The sequence below is a fragment of the Electrophorus electricus genome, chromosome 13, assembly GCF_013358815.1.
Source record: "Electrophorus electricus isolate fEleEle1 chromosome 13, fEleEle1.pri, whole genome shotgun sequence".
Lineage (NCBI taxonomy): Eukaryota > Metazoa > Chordata > Actinopteri > Gymnotiformes > Gymnotidae > Electrophorus > Electrophorus electricus.
The window spans coordinates 13,093,899-13,109,452 of record NC_049547.1 but is presented as its reverse complement, the minus strand read 5'-3'; the positions used below and the strand labels follow the sequence as shown (position 1 = coordinate 13,109,452).

General features: G+C 45.5%; 1 protein-coding gene across 3 annotated transcripts in view; it reads right to left on the bottom strand.

The window, feature by feature from the left end:
- Window positions 1-314: 314 nt before the first annotated feature.
- esrrb (estrogen-related receptor beta) overlaps window positions 315-15,554 on the bottom strand; it is a 55,625-nt gene continuing 40,385 nt past the window's right edge. For all 3 annotated transcript variants that reach the window (XM_035532871.1, XM_027023744.2, XM_035532870.1), the window contains 2 exons: window positions 3,083-3,352; window positions 315-755 (listed from right to left, as the gene is read on the bottom strand). In XM_035532871.1, coding sequence (XP_035388764.1) covers window positions 511-755; window positions 3,083-3,352 — 515 coding nt within the window. In that variant the 3' untranslated portion in view covers window positions 315-510. The remainder of the gene's footprint in view (window positions 756-3,082; window positions 3,353-15,554) is intronic.

The window sequence follows — 15,554 nt, the reverse complement described above, 5'->3', positions numbered from 1 at the left end:
CCAGGGGCCGAACAATCATATGTGCTCGGCACGGCATGCTCCACAGGTTACTTGGTGGTTCTGCTTTAATCATGACATGTATAGAGAGTTAGGATTCCAAATCTAAAAAAAAAAAGGTTCGCCCACCATTGAGAACGCTCTGACTTAGAGGGATTTCTGCCTTCATACATAATCACAGACCATAAACAAAACAAAACAAAAAAACAAACAAACAAAATGTTACTGTACAAGTACATAGGCTTTGTTATATATTTTAAATTCTTCTTCATTTATATTTATACTTTGAACTGAGTTTTTTGTTTTGTTTCTTTTTTAGTTCTTTAAAAATGTCTCCTGTCCATGAGAGACAGAGATTTCAAAAGACAGAGCGGGAGAGAGTGTGAGTCTATAACTGGCCTGTCAATCAACAGTGCGTCTCTCTCCATGCCTCTCCTCAGTTAGTGTGTCTCTAACACGCCTCCTTTGCTAGTGCCGCGGCGATGTTGCCGTGGCCGCCGTGGCTTGGGCCAATCAGACCTTGGCCTCCAGCATTTCCAAGAAGAGTTTGTGCATTGGCACTTTGCCCTGCACCTTGATGCTGTAGAAATGCTGCACAGCCTTGGTGGCGGTCTGCCGGAGCAGGGGAAGGGTCATCAGTAGCTTGCCTGCCCGTCGAGGGTCCTCTGTGTGCTGGCCACTCTCATAGTCCTGCAGGGCCTCATGGAGAGAGTCCTGGAGCTTCTGAACTGCCTCCACGTCCTCTATGTGCATGGAGTCTAACAGTGGAAAAGAGAGAAAAGATATTTTCAGGCAATTTTCATATACATAAGAAACTTACGCCATGATAAATGTAATAAATAAACCAGAGAAGCCTGGACTTAAGTAATCACAATTTTCACAAAGCTAAATAAAATGCAAAATTGTTCCCAAGTGTGTAAGTTTTTAGGGCAAACATAATACTGATGGTGATTTCATAACCACAACATTTCACATATTTACTACACAATAAAACAATGCCTAAAAAGGTACGAAAAGAAGGACTGAGACCTTGTTCTCAAGTGTACTGTGTACTGACGTAACAAGGACTGCTGAATTCAGTGGCATCTCATTTTAATACTGCTTCAGACAGACATCAATATATTCATCAAAAAATAAATTAATTCAACACACAACTAGAATAAAATACAGGAGTAACAAGATTAATTAAATACCAGTGTAGACATGGCTACCTATATACAAAAGTATATAGGTAGATGAAAGACAATTATAATAGATAATAATATAATAGTATATCTAGGCTCTATTCACCTCTGTTACCATACACACGCACACACACACACACACACACACACACACACATACATGCACTCACACGCACGCACGCACACACGCACACGCACACACACACAGTTGTTAACTGATGTCTGACACCTCTGATGAGGCATGTGACTGGCTAGTCTCACCTTGGTGCATATTTCACCATGTGGGACCATAAAAGGAAAAACAGATTTCAGAATTCACCTAAAATTCATTGACTAGAACAAGTGTATTCCCAAGACCTTGAGACATTTCTCACCCTGTCCACCTGAACTGTTTTGAAACAAGTAATTCTGGGAAAGATACTGAGAAACTATTTAAATTAGTCATGTTGTGAGTGTGGGAAAGCTACTGAGAAACTATTTCATTTTGTTTCCATAATGTTGTACGTAAAACAAGCAGAATGTAAAACAGAATGACTTATAAAATATTGACTGGCTTATGCTATCCACTACATTAGTAAAAACAAAATGTACGTGTTGATACTGTTTCCATTATTAGAGACTGAACTGACTATCCAGGGATGACTTGGTGTTTATCTTCTAGTACATTTCCCCATGTACCATTGTGTGTGTGTTTCTGAGAACGAAAGAGGAGCAGAGGATGAAGCATGGGTGCTTATGTGCACAGGAGATAGAGTGTGTAAGGGGAGCATTAAAAAAACAACTTTGAAGAAACAATTTCCTTGCAATCCATCAGAGAGCCCCCGTCGATCCGATTGATAAACTGCTAATTACAAAATCAATCGCTATGAATTTTCACAGCTGTCAGACAGGGGCGCTCCCATGAGAGCCTTTGCACTGAGACCTCGTTCAGCACATGGCCTATTCTGCCCCCCCCCCCCCCCAAGTCCTCCCTAAACCGCCTCTCCGCAAAAGGTCTGTCACCTGAAAGCAGAGCAAAGCCCACCATAAGCATTGTTTCATTTTTCCAGCAAACAAAAAGAGAGGGAAGGAGAGACAGAGAGGGAGAGACAGAGAGAGAGAGAGGTGGAGAAAAAAGGAGCAATACGCTGCTCACGGGGCTCTGGCCAGACATTGATCAGAGAGGGACAGGCGGTGCCTTTTGAAAGGCAAGCTGTCGATACGGCTGCCTCGTCTTCTCCGCCAGAACAAACGAGGCCCATCACTCCCTGATACTCATTCCATTCGACTTAACACATTTTATTGACAGCCCTTGTGCTCCTAATGAAATGCTAAATTTATCTCCCATTGCTTCAGGGCCCCATGGCTACTGTTATGGAGATCGAGAGAGAGTGAGAGAGAGTGAGAGAGACGGAGAGACAGACAGAGAGATAGAGAGAGCTAGAGAGAAAGAAAGAGAGCGAGCGAGAGCAGAGGAATGCCATGACATAGAGGGCGTTCAGTTAAAAGATTGGCTCCGCCTCCTGCCACCTGTGCTTTCTCTCTCTGTGCCCCTCCTGTTACGTCTAGAGAGGCTTCACTGAAAGCCCATGAAAGATCACGTCGGGCCACTTTTATCCTTCAGCTAATTATCACGATAGTATATAAATAGCCAAACAACTAATCAACCATTTTTTTCTCACATTGGTTTATGTTAATATAGATTAATTAATCTATTATGTATAGATGAATGAATTAAATTGCCCCTAAAAGCAACTTGGCTGTAAAATTGTGAAATTAAATAGTTTTAAACGAGACATTTTTGTTCCATTCTGCTGGAACTTGAAAGCAACATTTTTGCACAGCATAAATACCTATGCTGGTCCCTTAAAAGGTCCCTTTTGCAGAGCACTTCATAATTTTGCACAACCCGTGGAACATACCTGAGTTGGCCAGTGCGATGGCCTTGAGTGTGACAAACTCCTCTTTCTCCACCTTCAGCTTCTTGTACTTGCGCACCAGCTGCAGGATGGACAGGAAGAGGTCAAGCAGACCCGTGAGCCGTGAGTGTTCCTCGTCCATCACATAGTCCTCAGCATACACCAGCTCATCCTCATAGGGCAGCGAGCGGAACACGATGCTCAGGATGAGGATCTCCATCCAGGCACTCTGCAGGAGACTCATTTGGTCTCCCAGAGACAAGCTGGAAAAGCCTGGAGATGAAAACATACAGGGAGTGTCGGTGGAGGCCGGGATACTGTGAACAGTGTAGAGAAAACAGAACCTGTGAAGAACCTGTGAACAGTGTAGAGAAAACAGAACCTGTGAACAGTGTAGGGAAAACAGAACCTGTGAACAGTGTAGGGAAAATGGAACCTGTGTAGGGTCAGTGAGGGTAAATCTTGCCCTGGGCTTCTGGCTTCCCCTTCACCCTGTGCTACACAATTGGAGCATGCAGGAATTATCCGCCTGATGAGCAGCCCTGGTCCAAATCGTGGAATGAACCAGGTCGTGGTAGAAAAAAACAGCAATAATGAGTGGGGCGAGGCCTGATGCTTAAGCCCCGGCGACGTAAGTGATTTTGGAGTGGCAGAAGACGAGGTGTGTCGTGGGGATACGCAGATAACTATCTCCACCCTTTTTCCTGTGCCCCTAGCTGTCAATAATGTCCCCCCTGCCCTCTGATGGCAGTGTGATCCCCCCAGCCCTTTCTTTCATCTCACTCTGTGCCTGCCACACACCTCCATTTTGATGGTACCCCCCACCCCATGACTGCCTCCCGTGATTAAAATGATTTCTTTTACACGTTTAACCATCGCTATCCTATCTGTCCCCTCATGATTAAGCGGATGATAGATTACAGTATTGACTGGGTCGCGCAGCATACCGGCGTCCAGTGTTTTCCCCCCTTTTCATATAAATGATCTCATTGAGGGAGAGTTGAAGGGGGCGATGTTTATCTCCTGACTGCACGACACTGTTTCATGGGGGGGGCCAAGACAGGACAGAGGAGTGAAGGAGATGGAGAGAGTGAGACTGAGAGAGACTGAAGCAGAGGAAAAAGGGGTACCTGAGTGTTTAATTTCCCTTATCGGAGGGGCGAACACTGGCCGTGCGTGCTGGAGGATACGTTAATTAACAGATTGCGATCAGAGCTGCAGGGGCCCTCACATTGTGAAAGGGAATCAATATGGCCTGAGCGGAGGTGTTGGGGAGAAAAGACAGAGGAAGTCAGGACAGCACCCCGACAGCGAACTTTCACATGCACCTGCCCAGCGCCCTGAAGACCGTTAAACAAACGTTTAAGAGCCCTACATTCAGCCATTCAGAAAGTTTGTTGAGCATCGGCGGTGTCATCCATTTTGCCATGATGCATGGTATCTAAAATCTGAACATGAGTGACCACAGCCGGGCTGTCAGCTGTTTAACTGCGATGCATATGCATATGCCACACAGATTGATCAACGCATGAACTTTGCATGACAATCACAGACAGGGCTTACCAGAGGCCCCATGCCTCATGTTAAAGAGCTTGTGGCTCCCCTTGGGCCTGACAGGACAAGCTGGGGCGGGGCGCGTGTTTGACACACACACGAGACACAGCAAGCATATCCTCCGAGCACCACACACCTCCCAACTCCCAACTCAGACTCGGCAGGCGGCAATTACCCACTACGCTAAAAGGCCTAGCGTTTAATCGTCTGCTACGGTTTGTTGTGATGTGGAAAAAAGCGGAACGGTGTGTATGTTGCCCACCCCGCCTCTCTCCCTCTCTCTCTCTCTCTCTCTCTCTCTCTCGCTCTCTCTCTCTCTCTCTCTCTCTCTCTCTCACTCTCTCTCTCTCTCTCTCTTCCTCCCTCCGTCCCTCCCTCTCTCTCTCTCTCTCTTCCTCCCTCCGTCCCTCCCTCTCTCTCTCTCTCTCTCTCTCTCTTCTCAGTACTGAATTATCGCTCCAAATGGGATCTTGTGTTTTTCCCGTCGCCTTTTTCCACTCAATTTAATCATGTAATGAAGTGGCTTCCCGGCTCCCTGGGTCAAACGGAGCTCAGGCCCTGGTGCTGCCACGAAGCTCCACTGAAGCGCTGGAGGAGCAGGTGATTCTTGCTCAAATGAAATATCAATATTTACATCTTCGTTTCCAGCCAACTGCCCTTGCATGCTTTGACCAAACATGACACAATATTGACCAATTTGGGAGGCCTGCCTGCTGTGTATCCCTCTCGGCACTTTAGCAAATTGAGTGCCTAATGTCAACGGGCATTAGCCTACTTGTGCATTAGCATATGGACTAGAAGCAGAGGAGATTCACGCTTCATATTACTCCTTCAAACCATACAGAATTAACAGGAGTTTCATATAATAAAGACTATAATATTCAGGCAAGAAGCTGGAAATATCTACCCACACTTGCACACTTGTCTGATTATATTCCCTCTTAGACCTCTTAGAAAATGTGAGGTCTAAAGCTCTTAAAACAAATGGAAAAATAAAATCTCAATTAAATGTATGCAATGCTACATTGTCTTTTATTGTTTATAGCCTCCTAATCTCATTCATGTGAATGTAGTGCTGACATGTATGCACTGAAATGTTCAGTGTCGTACCCTGACATGCATGTACTGACATGTGCAGTGTTGTACCCTGACATGCATGTACTGAGACGTGCAGTGCTGTGCCTTGACATGCATGTACTCAGACGTGCAGTGTTGTACCCTGACATGCATGTACTGAGACGTGCAGTGTTGTACCCTGACATGCATGTACTGAGACGTGCAGTGTTGTACCCTGACAGGCATGTACTGACATGTGCAGTGTTGTACCCTGACATGCATGTACTGAGACGTGCAGTGCTGTGCCTTGACATGCATGTACTGAGACGTGCAGTGCTGTGCCTTGACATGCATGTACTGAGACATGCAGTGTTGTACCCTGACATGCATGTACTGACATGTGCAGTGTTGTACCCTGACATGCATGTACTGAGACATGCAGTGTTGTACCCTGACATGCATGTACTGAGACGTGCAGTGTTGTACCCTGACATGCATGTACTGACACGTGCAGTGTTGTACCCTGACATGCATGTACTGAGACGTGCAGTGTTGTACCCTGACATGCATGTACTGAGACGTGCAGTGCTGTGCCTTGACATGCATGTACTCAGACATGCAGTGTTGTACCCTGACATGCATGTACTGAGACGTGCAGTGTTGTACCCTGACATGCATGTACTGAGACGTGCAGTGTTGTACCCTGACAGGCATGTACTGACATGTGCAGTGTTGTACCCTGACATGCATGTACTGAGACGTGCAGTGCTGTGCCTTGACATGCATGTACTGAGACGTGCAGTGCTGTGCCTTGACATGCATGTACTGAGACATGCAGTGTTGTACCCTGACATGCATGTACTGACATGTGCAGTGTTGTACCCTGACATGCATGTACTGAGACATGCAGTGTTGTACCCTGACATGCATGTACTGAGACGTGCAGTGTTGTACCCTGACATGCATGTACTGACACGTGCAGTGTTGTACCCTGACATGCATGTACTGAGACGTGCAGTGTTGTACCCTGGCATGCATGTACTGAGACGTGCAGTGTTGTACCCTGACATGCATGTACTGAGACGTGCAGTGTTGTACCCTGACATGCATGTACTGACATGTGCAGTGTTGTACCCTGACATGCATGTACTGAGACATGCAGTGTTGTACCCTGACATGCATGTACTGAGACGTGCAGTGCTGTACCCTGACATGCATGTACTGAGACGTGCAGTGTTGTACCCTGACATGCATGTACTGAGACGTGCAGTGTTGTACCCTGACATGCATGTACTGAGACATGCAGTGTTGTACCCTGACATGCATGTACTGAGACGTGCAGTGTTGTACCCTGACATGCATGTACTGAGACGTGCAGTGTTGTACCCTGACATGCATGTACTGAGACATGCAGTGTTGTACCCTGACATGCATGTACTGAGACATGCAGTGTTGTACCCTGACATGCATGTACTGACATGTGCAGTGTTGTACCCTGACATGGACAAGCACAGAACTCTCCCTGTCCTGTTAGGTGTGGGTGGAAGCCTCCCAACCACTTCCCAGAGCACTGCAAAATCTCACTGAAATGATTTTCCAAACAACCCAATTTATCTTGCCAGCGGAAAAATTCCCAGCGTGGCCCATCTTCAGCACCAGTATAAAATGTAATCAGTTTTTAGCTTGTTTTTATGCAGCTCAATAAAGTTCATCGCTCGAAAGAGCCACTATAACAGAGACAGGCTTGGCGTTCTCCTGGTGTCATATTTCATGCCTACTGAATTGAAGGCAACAGTTCTGAACAGAGGTAAAAGCTGTCCAAAAAAAGGGCTTTTTACAGCCCCAGCAGTCCTTTATAAACAATATAACCATAAAAATAGCAAGTTTTAATACGAATATATTTATGAGCTTATATTTGAAATTGTACTTCTAGAATATTATTGCTGTAGTCTCCTCCTCCTTGACCTCATGCCCTGTCTGTTAAGTTTGTTTGGAATCCAACACAGTTTCTCTTTCGCCTGAGTCTAGTTGCTTATCCTGGGCTAATGGACTGGAACATTCCCGCTTTCTTACTCCTGACGGCACAACTGCACTCAACAGCAAAAAAAAAGTGTAGCAAATAGTGAAAATAAATGAAAGTTGAAGTAAAAATTCACTAAAAGAATAAATCGTTAGACCACTCTTATCAGATCTAATGATTCCTTAAGATGGGTTTGCTGTGTTACAGTTGTACTGTGGTTTTTGAATTCTATCTCTCGCTCTCATGATCAAGCAAGAATGTTCTAGGAGAGGGCATGAAATCTAATGAAGCACATTGCTGTTGAGCGGGAGTTCATATTTATATTAATTTATTATTGTTTCCTTCTCCCTGAGGGCCATTAGTAGCACTCATAAAATGAGCTGTAATTACGCGGTATAGTGGGCCCTACAGCTGCACCCCCTCATATATCACCCTCAGTCAGCTGAGACAGAGAGAGAGAGAGAGAGAGAGAGAGAGAGAGAAATGCACAAGAGACGAATATGCAGATGGTACAAGAAAGCAAGAAAATATAACAAAAAAAAAATATTACTGAGAAGTAAAGCAAAAGAAAAATCAGTGACCCTTAAATAGAGGAAATGCCTCCTTCACTCTAGACCCAGTCGTGACTGTCATGATACGACCCCTACCTCCTCCTCAAACATCTGTGTGTGTGCGTGTGTGTGTGTGTGTTCGTTAGTCTGTAGTGCCACGCCCTCTCGTGTCATCCACCTGATCCTTGTTGCGTGTAATCGTTTTGAGTGTGTGTATATATATATGTCTCGTGTGTTGTCGTATATTTGTCGGTGTTTGATGTAATATAGCATGTGTGCTAAGTGTGTTGTGTGTTTCGTGTTATTAAAACGTTTGTTTCAACGTGCCTCGTCACTGCATCCTGCTTAAGCCTCGTAGCATCACAACTGATCAAGGATGCCTGGGAAAGGAAAATGTAAGGGAAAGAAGGGAGGTAGACGCCTTCCGTACAGGGAAGCCTCCCGTGACCTTAGGCACCTCCTGACGCCCACAAGAGGTGAGCGTTGTCCAGGTGCGGAGGCAGAGGACTGGTATAATGATTTCCAGTCCTCGGAGTCAGACTCCGTGGACTTCAACTATCCCGCGGAGAGGCCGTCACTCATCCTGGCCTCGCTCCAGGGATCTTCGACGAGGGAGGAACCCACTGGACAATTTTGGGGGGGCCCTGTATGTGGTCCGGGAACGGACTCTGCCGAGTCCTACGGAGACCAGCCGGATTATGAAAACCGGCACTCGGAGGTGGACTCTGCTGGGTGCTACGACCCCTACCGGGAGGACTATAAGGGCTACGCTGGTTATGGAGAGAGAGGGGAGTGTAGCGACTTTAGTGTCCGGTCGGACATGGGGTCCGATACAGAGGGGGACACTCCAATGGAGGTGGAAGAGGACCCTCATAGGGATCTTCCCTCTCACAGCGACGCTAATAGCTCCAGCATCGATGAGCCCCCAGCACCCAAGCCTCCACCTAAGGCTCCACCCAGAGTACGCCGCCCTGGAGCAAGCAAGCTGTCCTGGGTGGCTAGCAGGGAGGCAGCGTCATCAGAGGAGGACACTCTTCTCCTTATGGTGAAAGGCCCCACAGCGCATGCGTCTACGCCTAAGCCTCGTGGAGGCAAAAAGGCAGTGACACCAGTGCCTACACCGGAACCGGGCAGCATGGCTGGTGCGCTTCGCGGCACGCATGCGCCAAAATCGTGACAGTCGCCTCTACCCAAGCCAGTGAAGGACAGTCCTCCCCGGGCTGGTCAGCCTCCAAACCAGCCGATGACTGGGGGACTGGCTGGGGCATCTTCTCCCTTCCCCGGACTATTGAATATACCTTAAATTTACCAATCACTTTGTTCCCCTCATTCCTGTATCTGTCTTTGTCGTAGTCCCGATATTTCCCCACCCCCCCCCCACGCTCCTGCTCTTACTGGCCCGCGGCGGGCTGCCCGGTCCTCTGGCCTCGTCGTTTGGTGTTGGTCTCGGGTCTGCAGCCCGTTAGGCTGGCACGCTGGGAGCCGCACCCTTGAGGGGGGGCTCTGTCATGATACGGCCCCTCCCTCCTCCTCAAACGTCTGTGTGTGTGTGTGTGTGTGTGTGTGTGTGTGTGTGTGTGTGTGTGTGTGTGTTTGTTAGTCTGTAGTGCCACGCCCTCTCGTGTCATCCACCTGATCCTTGTTTACGTGTTGTGTGTAATCCGAGTGTGTGTATATATATGTCTCGTGTGTTGTCGTATGTTTATCGGTGTTTGATGTAATATAGCATGTTTGCTAAGTGTAGATGTTCTGTGTTATTAAAACGTTTGTTTCAACGTGCCTCATCCCCGCATCCTGCTTAAGCCTCGTAGCATCACAGTGATCTGTCACGGGTCCTCAGCAGACGAAGGAGTCATGCGGAGCGTGGGCTGGCAGCTATGTGAGCCCCAGCCAGCCGAGGGCTCTGGCCTCTGTCCACCCAAGAGCAGCTCGCCTGTCTGCTGGGCTCATGCCCTTCTCATCGCTACACCGGCCGCCTTGTTTACGTGCTCAGCCACTCTCGCCCTCGTTTCCACAGACCTCAGACTAAGGTCGTGTTCTAAATAACCACGTATGAAGCAGGAGAGCCCTGAGTCTACGTCAGTAAACAAAGACCAGAAAGGACAACAGAGAAGGGAATAACAGAGAGAGAGATAAAGAAGGTAAATTCGTGGTTCACAATGTGCGATCTGTGACAGTGTTTGATTGTGTGTGTGAGAGAGAACCATAGCTGGTGTCCATCATTTTTCAAGAATATACATGACAGCATCAGGAGGACCCAATCAATACAGGTCTGGCAATAAATTATGCTGCTTGACATAAATAATGTGACCCGAGTGTGGTCCCACATTCAGCCAATGCTGTGCGCTTTCACGCAGCCCTGACGGAACTGCTCCTTCACCTCTCCACTGAAGGCAAACGCTCAGCAAGCTAGTCTGAGATATATTGTAGCAACATAAAAATAGCTTTTAGGTGCATGCTGAGAGTCATTTCCCATATACTGAAATAGATACTGGATTACTCAAATACAAAAAGCGGCAAGCAACAATAAAAAAAATTCCAGACATTGCTTTAAAAATGCTCTGATTTTACTGAATAATTGGGGAAATAAGATCAACAATAGCAAAAATATACACTCCAAAAATTAGTAAATAAAAAAAATAAAAGTTTACATTAATTTCTAATCTGGTTCTGACTCTTGAATCAAAAAATAAATAAACCATAATAAACCAGAGGGCCTACTTAAGTTGAGCCCTATAGTACAAGCACAATATCAGTGCTTTTGAAATGATAAGAGGCCCATTAGCCATGAGCACATGGCAGGGAGATGGCTCACTTGGCCAGCCGAGTGGGAACGATATGGAGTTTTGTAATGTTAAATACAGTAATCCCCATGTCTTCATCTGCTCTTTTGACCTTCTGGCCTGACTCCATTGGTACTTAGCCCTCTCCAGAGAGCCACAGCCTCTATTGGACATTATATATCTCTGTTTAGCCCAGTGACGAGGAAGAGATGAGCCATAATCAGTCATGTAATTACATTTCATTTATTTCTTCTGCCAAGCAGATTCACTGGTTAATGAGTAGCCATGTCCTATTGATTACTTCTTAAAGGGAGTGGCAAAAAATAAGACTCTAAAGGGAATGTGTAGGCATCTAGTGTTAAATAATTTCCATTTATCGCTATAAAGATCAGTTATTAGGAGAGGATTTTAGGATTTGTGAAGAATCTCAAGATCTAATTTTTTGTATTTTTAATTTTAGATTTTGTATTAAAAAATATAATGCCTACAGAACCGAACTACACACACACACACACACACACACACACACACACACACAGACATAAACACTGCCCATGCACACACAACCTCTGCTTTGGCAGCAGGGATAACACAGGAGCAGATCTGCCCTGTTCGTCTCTATGTACCCCCACCCTGAGCAGCAGATGTCCCCTGAATGGTCCTGGCCCCCAACTGCCCCCAGCTGCCCCCCCCCCCCCCAAATAAAAAATCTTCATCCCTGCATTCTGCATCTTGGGCATGGGGCCTCCATCGTCAGGCCTGGGCCTCCACCTGATTGCTCCATCCATCTTGATCTATGCTGCTAAAGCCTCCGTCAGTGGGTAAATTGAATATACTAAGGCCTGTCTGTTGGTGTCTATATTTAATAAAGGCCACTGATGAGGTGCTGATTTATCGGCCGGCAGTATTCACACTCCATTACAAGGAGATTACACAGCTCGAGAGGGATCAGCCACGGCAACACAGTAAGGAGATTTCACAATTTAATGGCAAAGAGAAAACAGCAAGGCCAGTGGGGGGAGGGGAGGGGGGAGGTTCAGGGGGATGGGACAGGAGTAATCTTGTGCCGTGAGCTATGAGATGTGATGGCAATAAGCTTTGAGAGGAGATCAGTGGATTTTACTAAATGGGTAATATGCTGCCTTGCCTCAATGACTGCTCATGTAAACAGCTCTTGAAAAGTTACTATGCATTTTTAATTGTAAAAATAATCGTCAAATTGTTTAGAAAAGGCCAGACATTCAAAAGGCGATAACTAAACAGAGTTTAAAGAGTGATGGACTTCCACCAACTCCAAATCCATATAAAATATCTAATGGATATCTCTTATAACAGGGGAGTCATCACAGGACTAGAATAGCTACAATGCGGTAGCAGAGATATCATGTGGGAAACTATTCTGCGGACTCTGTCATCCCAGAATTCCCTAGTGGAAAAATCCTGCCCTCTGAATCCAGGGCTTGGAAGCAGGTGACTAGCAGCTGTCTAATGTGATGAAGCGACCGAGTTGCACAAGATGTGGCATGCAAAGCCATGTTCCAAACCACAACATATGACATTCACAGAGAGCGTTCACTCCAGGGTCTCGTGTCTCGTCACCAAAACCTGTGACTGCTGACTCTGTGATACGCTCTAGGAATAATTGCATGTGACTTTCCATGCTCAGTGATATGTAAGTTCACACCGGAATCAGAAATCGCACTGATGTCACTGATGAGACTCAGGCCAGTTTCTGCAGCAGCAGAACTGAGAAGAGCACACAGATGTATATAGGCACCTTACGTAAAGTACATACTGGTCTCCTAGCAAGGTCTTTTCTTTTTGTTTCTTTTTTCTCTTTCACCATATGAAAATCTTGTGAAGTGCCTGATGTGCTTTGGGTGTGAGACTGCGCATGGCAGCAGTAGTGCCTCTGTCACTCAGGAAACGTGAGCTGTAGGAGAACAAGCGGCTACCGTATGTATGTCAAAGGTCTTTTGCACCTCAGGAGCAAAAAAAGCCATCTGTCAACATTTCTCACACATCGGTCTTAACAAGCACACCCATGCCAGGCATCACTCACACTGTTTACAGAAAGAGTGTGCTCGCACGCTGCTGGGCCAGCCAGTGCTGAGCTGGTCAACTATGGGATTAATTATCAATTCATCACTGGCAGAATGGCTAGGAGCTGACCATCCAAAGGGCCATTTAGGACAGTCAGATGACTTGAAAGGTAATGTTATATCCCAAACTATAGCACTCACACAGATGTACTCGGAGAGAAGACTTGAGCCCAAAAGTAAATAATGTAAATAAATACAGTAATATCTTCCAAACGTGTATAGGTGTGAATTATAATGTGGGTGAAGTAATTAATATACATTACAGTAGGTAAATGATAGATCTAGAGAGAGAGAGACAAAGAGAGAGAGGGAAAGAGAGGAGAGAGAGAGAGAGAGAGAAAGAGAGAGAGAGATCATATGGTTACTATTAATGTCATAGGTATCATTAACACTGTTGCAGATTATATTGCAGGCCCACTCATAGCCAGTGCATGTAAGAGAGAATAACCAGTGCCATTGTCTGATTGTGTCTCTCAATCATGCTCAGATTAGTGCTGAACAGAGGACCATGCCACAGGAAATTGTCACTCTTTCATAACCCGCTTGCTCAAATGTTATCCTTGCAAACGGGGCAATGAAAAATCAATTGGGGAAGTTAAGTGCCAATTTTCTTGACATATAAATTGTTACCTTTGGACTTTGGTCATTGGCCATCTGTCAAAGTCCTAATCAATGTTCCCCACTTCATAATGAACTGTTAATCTTTTTTAATTCCATTGCCACAGGGCTGAAAATCTATCAGAATGCAATCAGTGGCCTTGCTGTGGAGAGGACATTCATGACCGCCCCACTGTACTCTGGGCTCTGGCACACAGCTGCAGATACAGCACTAACAGACCAGCCTGACCACCTCCACTTCATCTCCACTTCACCTCCATTGCACCTCCACTGCACTGCCACTGCACCTCCGCTCCCATGCTCAGTGCACAGCTCAATTACAGGAGCTGAGGAGGAGACCAGCATGAACCTAAAATGGCTCTTCTGTCTCTTAAACACCTCCTAGTTGAAACATGGAATTGTTTAAAAAAGTTAAAGGTTGCCAGAGTGTCATTTGCAGGGTTTCCAATTGCCAGTTCCATGCAGAGCCTTAAGGCTCTCAGTGCTTCTAGCCAGCATGAGGCTGACCTTCTCAACACACAACTCTGCCTTAGCAGCCTGGCTGTGCAGACCCAAGCACTTTTCCCATGATTAAATGTCAAAGGCTGGGGCTCACGCTAAGGATGTTTGGGTTAGGGTTAGTGGATCATTATGAGGTCACTAAGAGCTTGGAGTCCCGTGTTACGTTGAGATCCGATTAGGATAAATCTGCCGTTTACTCCCAAATCCTAATGATGACTGCCACTTAACACACAGCATGTGCACACGAATTCACTGTAACCACTGGGAGTTGTCAACTACAGTGTTTTGCTGCTGTGCTTTCAGCAGTTTATCAATCCTGTCTGGACACTGGACTGTTAAAAAAAAAAAGACACATGTAATGGACACACAAATACTTCAGTAGCAAATGTGCTTGAAAGGGCTAGGTCAACACTACCAGTGCAAAAGACTGGTGTTTTCTGTCCCCCAAATAATTCATTATAAGTGTAAGATGTGTCTTAGCAGGGTGCAGCAGGATGCGGTGGCTCAAGGGAACTGTGCTACTGGGTTATTAGTGATCCAGCCTTGGCTAAGCTACTTGCTTAACTCTCTCTGTGCTGACACAGCACTGCATGCACATTGTGTGTGTGTGTGTGTGTGTGTGTGTGTGTGTGTTTGTGTGGGTAAGTACTAGGGTCAATATCCCCTTAATCTCCTTACTAGATAACACTTCACCCATCTTCAGATTACCCTTGCCTCTTGCCCAAAATCTTAACTGAGTCTCAATGTATTTGTTTTTCTTTTTGGTCAGAAAGCAAAACACCTGCTTAGCGTATGCCATTATGTACATTTGTGTGTGTGTGTGTGTGTGTGTGTGTGTGTGTGTGTGTATATATATATATATATATATATATATATATATATATAAAGAGAGAGAGAGAGAGAGAGAGAGAGAGAGAGAACTAAAGCGCATGTATAGCACTAAAGGATGTGTGTATACTTCTAAAATGTGTGTATAGTATTAGTGTGTGTATAGTACTAAAAGGTACGCTTACAGTACTAATGTGTGTATAGTATTAAAATGTGTGTATATAATACTATGTGTATATGTAGTACTAGTGTGTGTATTTATTTTTAAAGTGTGCAGTTTCTTATTACAAGCACAATAGAAATTCTAAGCTTATGCAAGTTTTTTTACTTATAGTATTATTAAGGCTATACACATGGACAAGAAGAAGGTAGTCTTAGAGTAAGTTAAAATAACAAGCCTTATTTCCTCAGTTCTCCAACAATATAAATATCATGATACTTGGTTTAGTTTTGCCTGTGAGC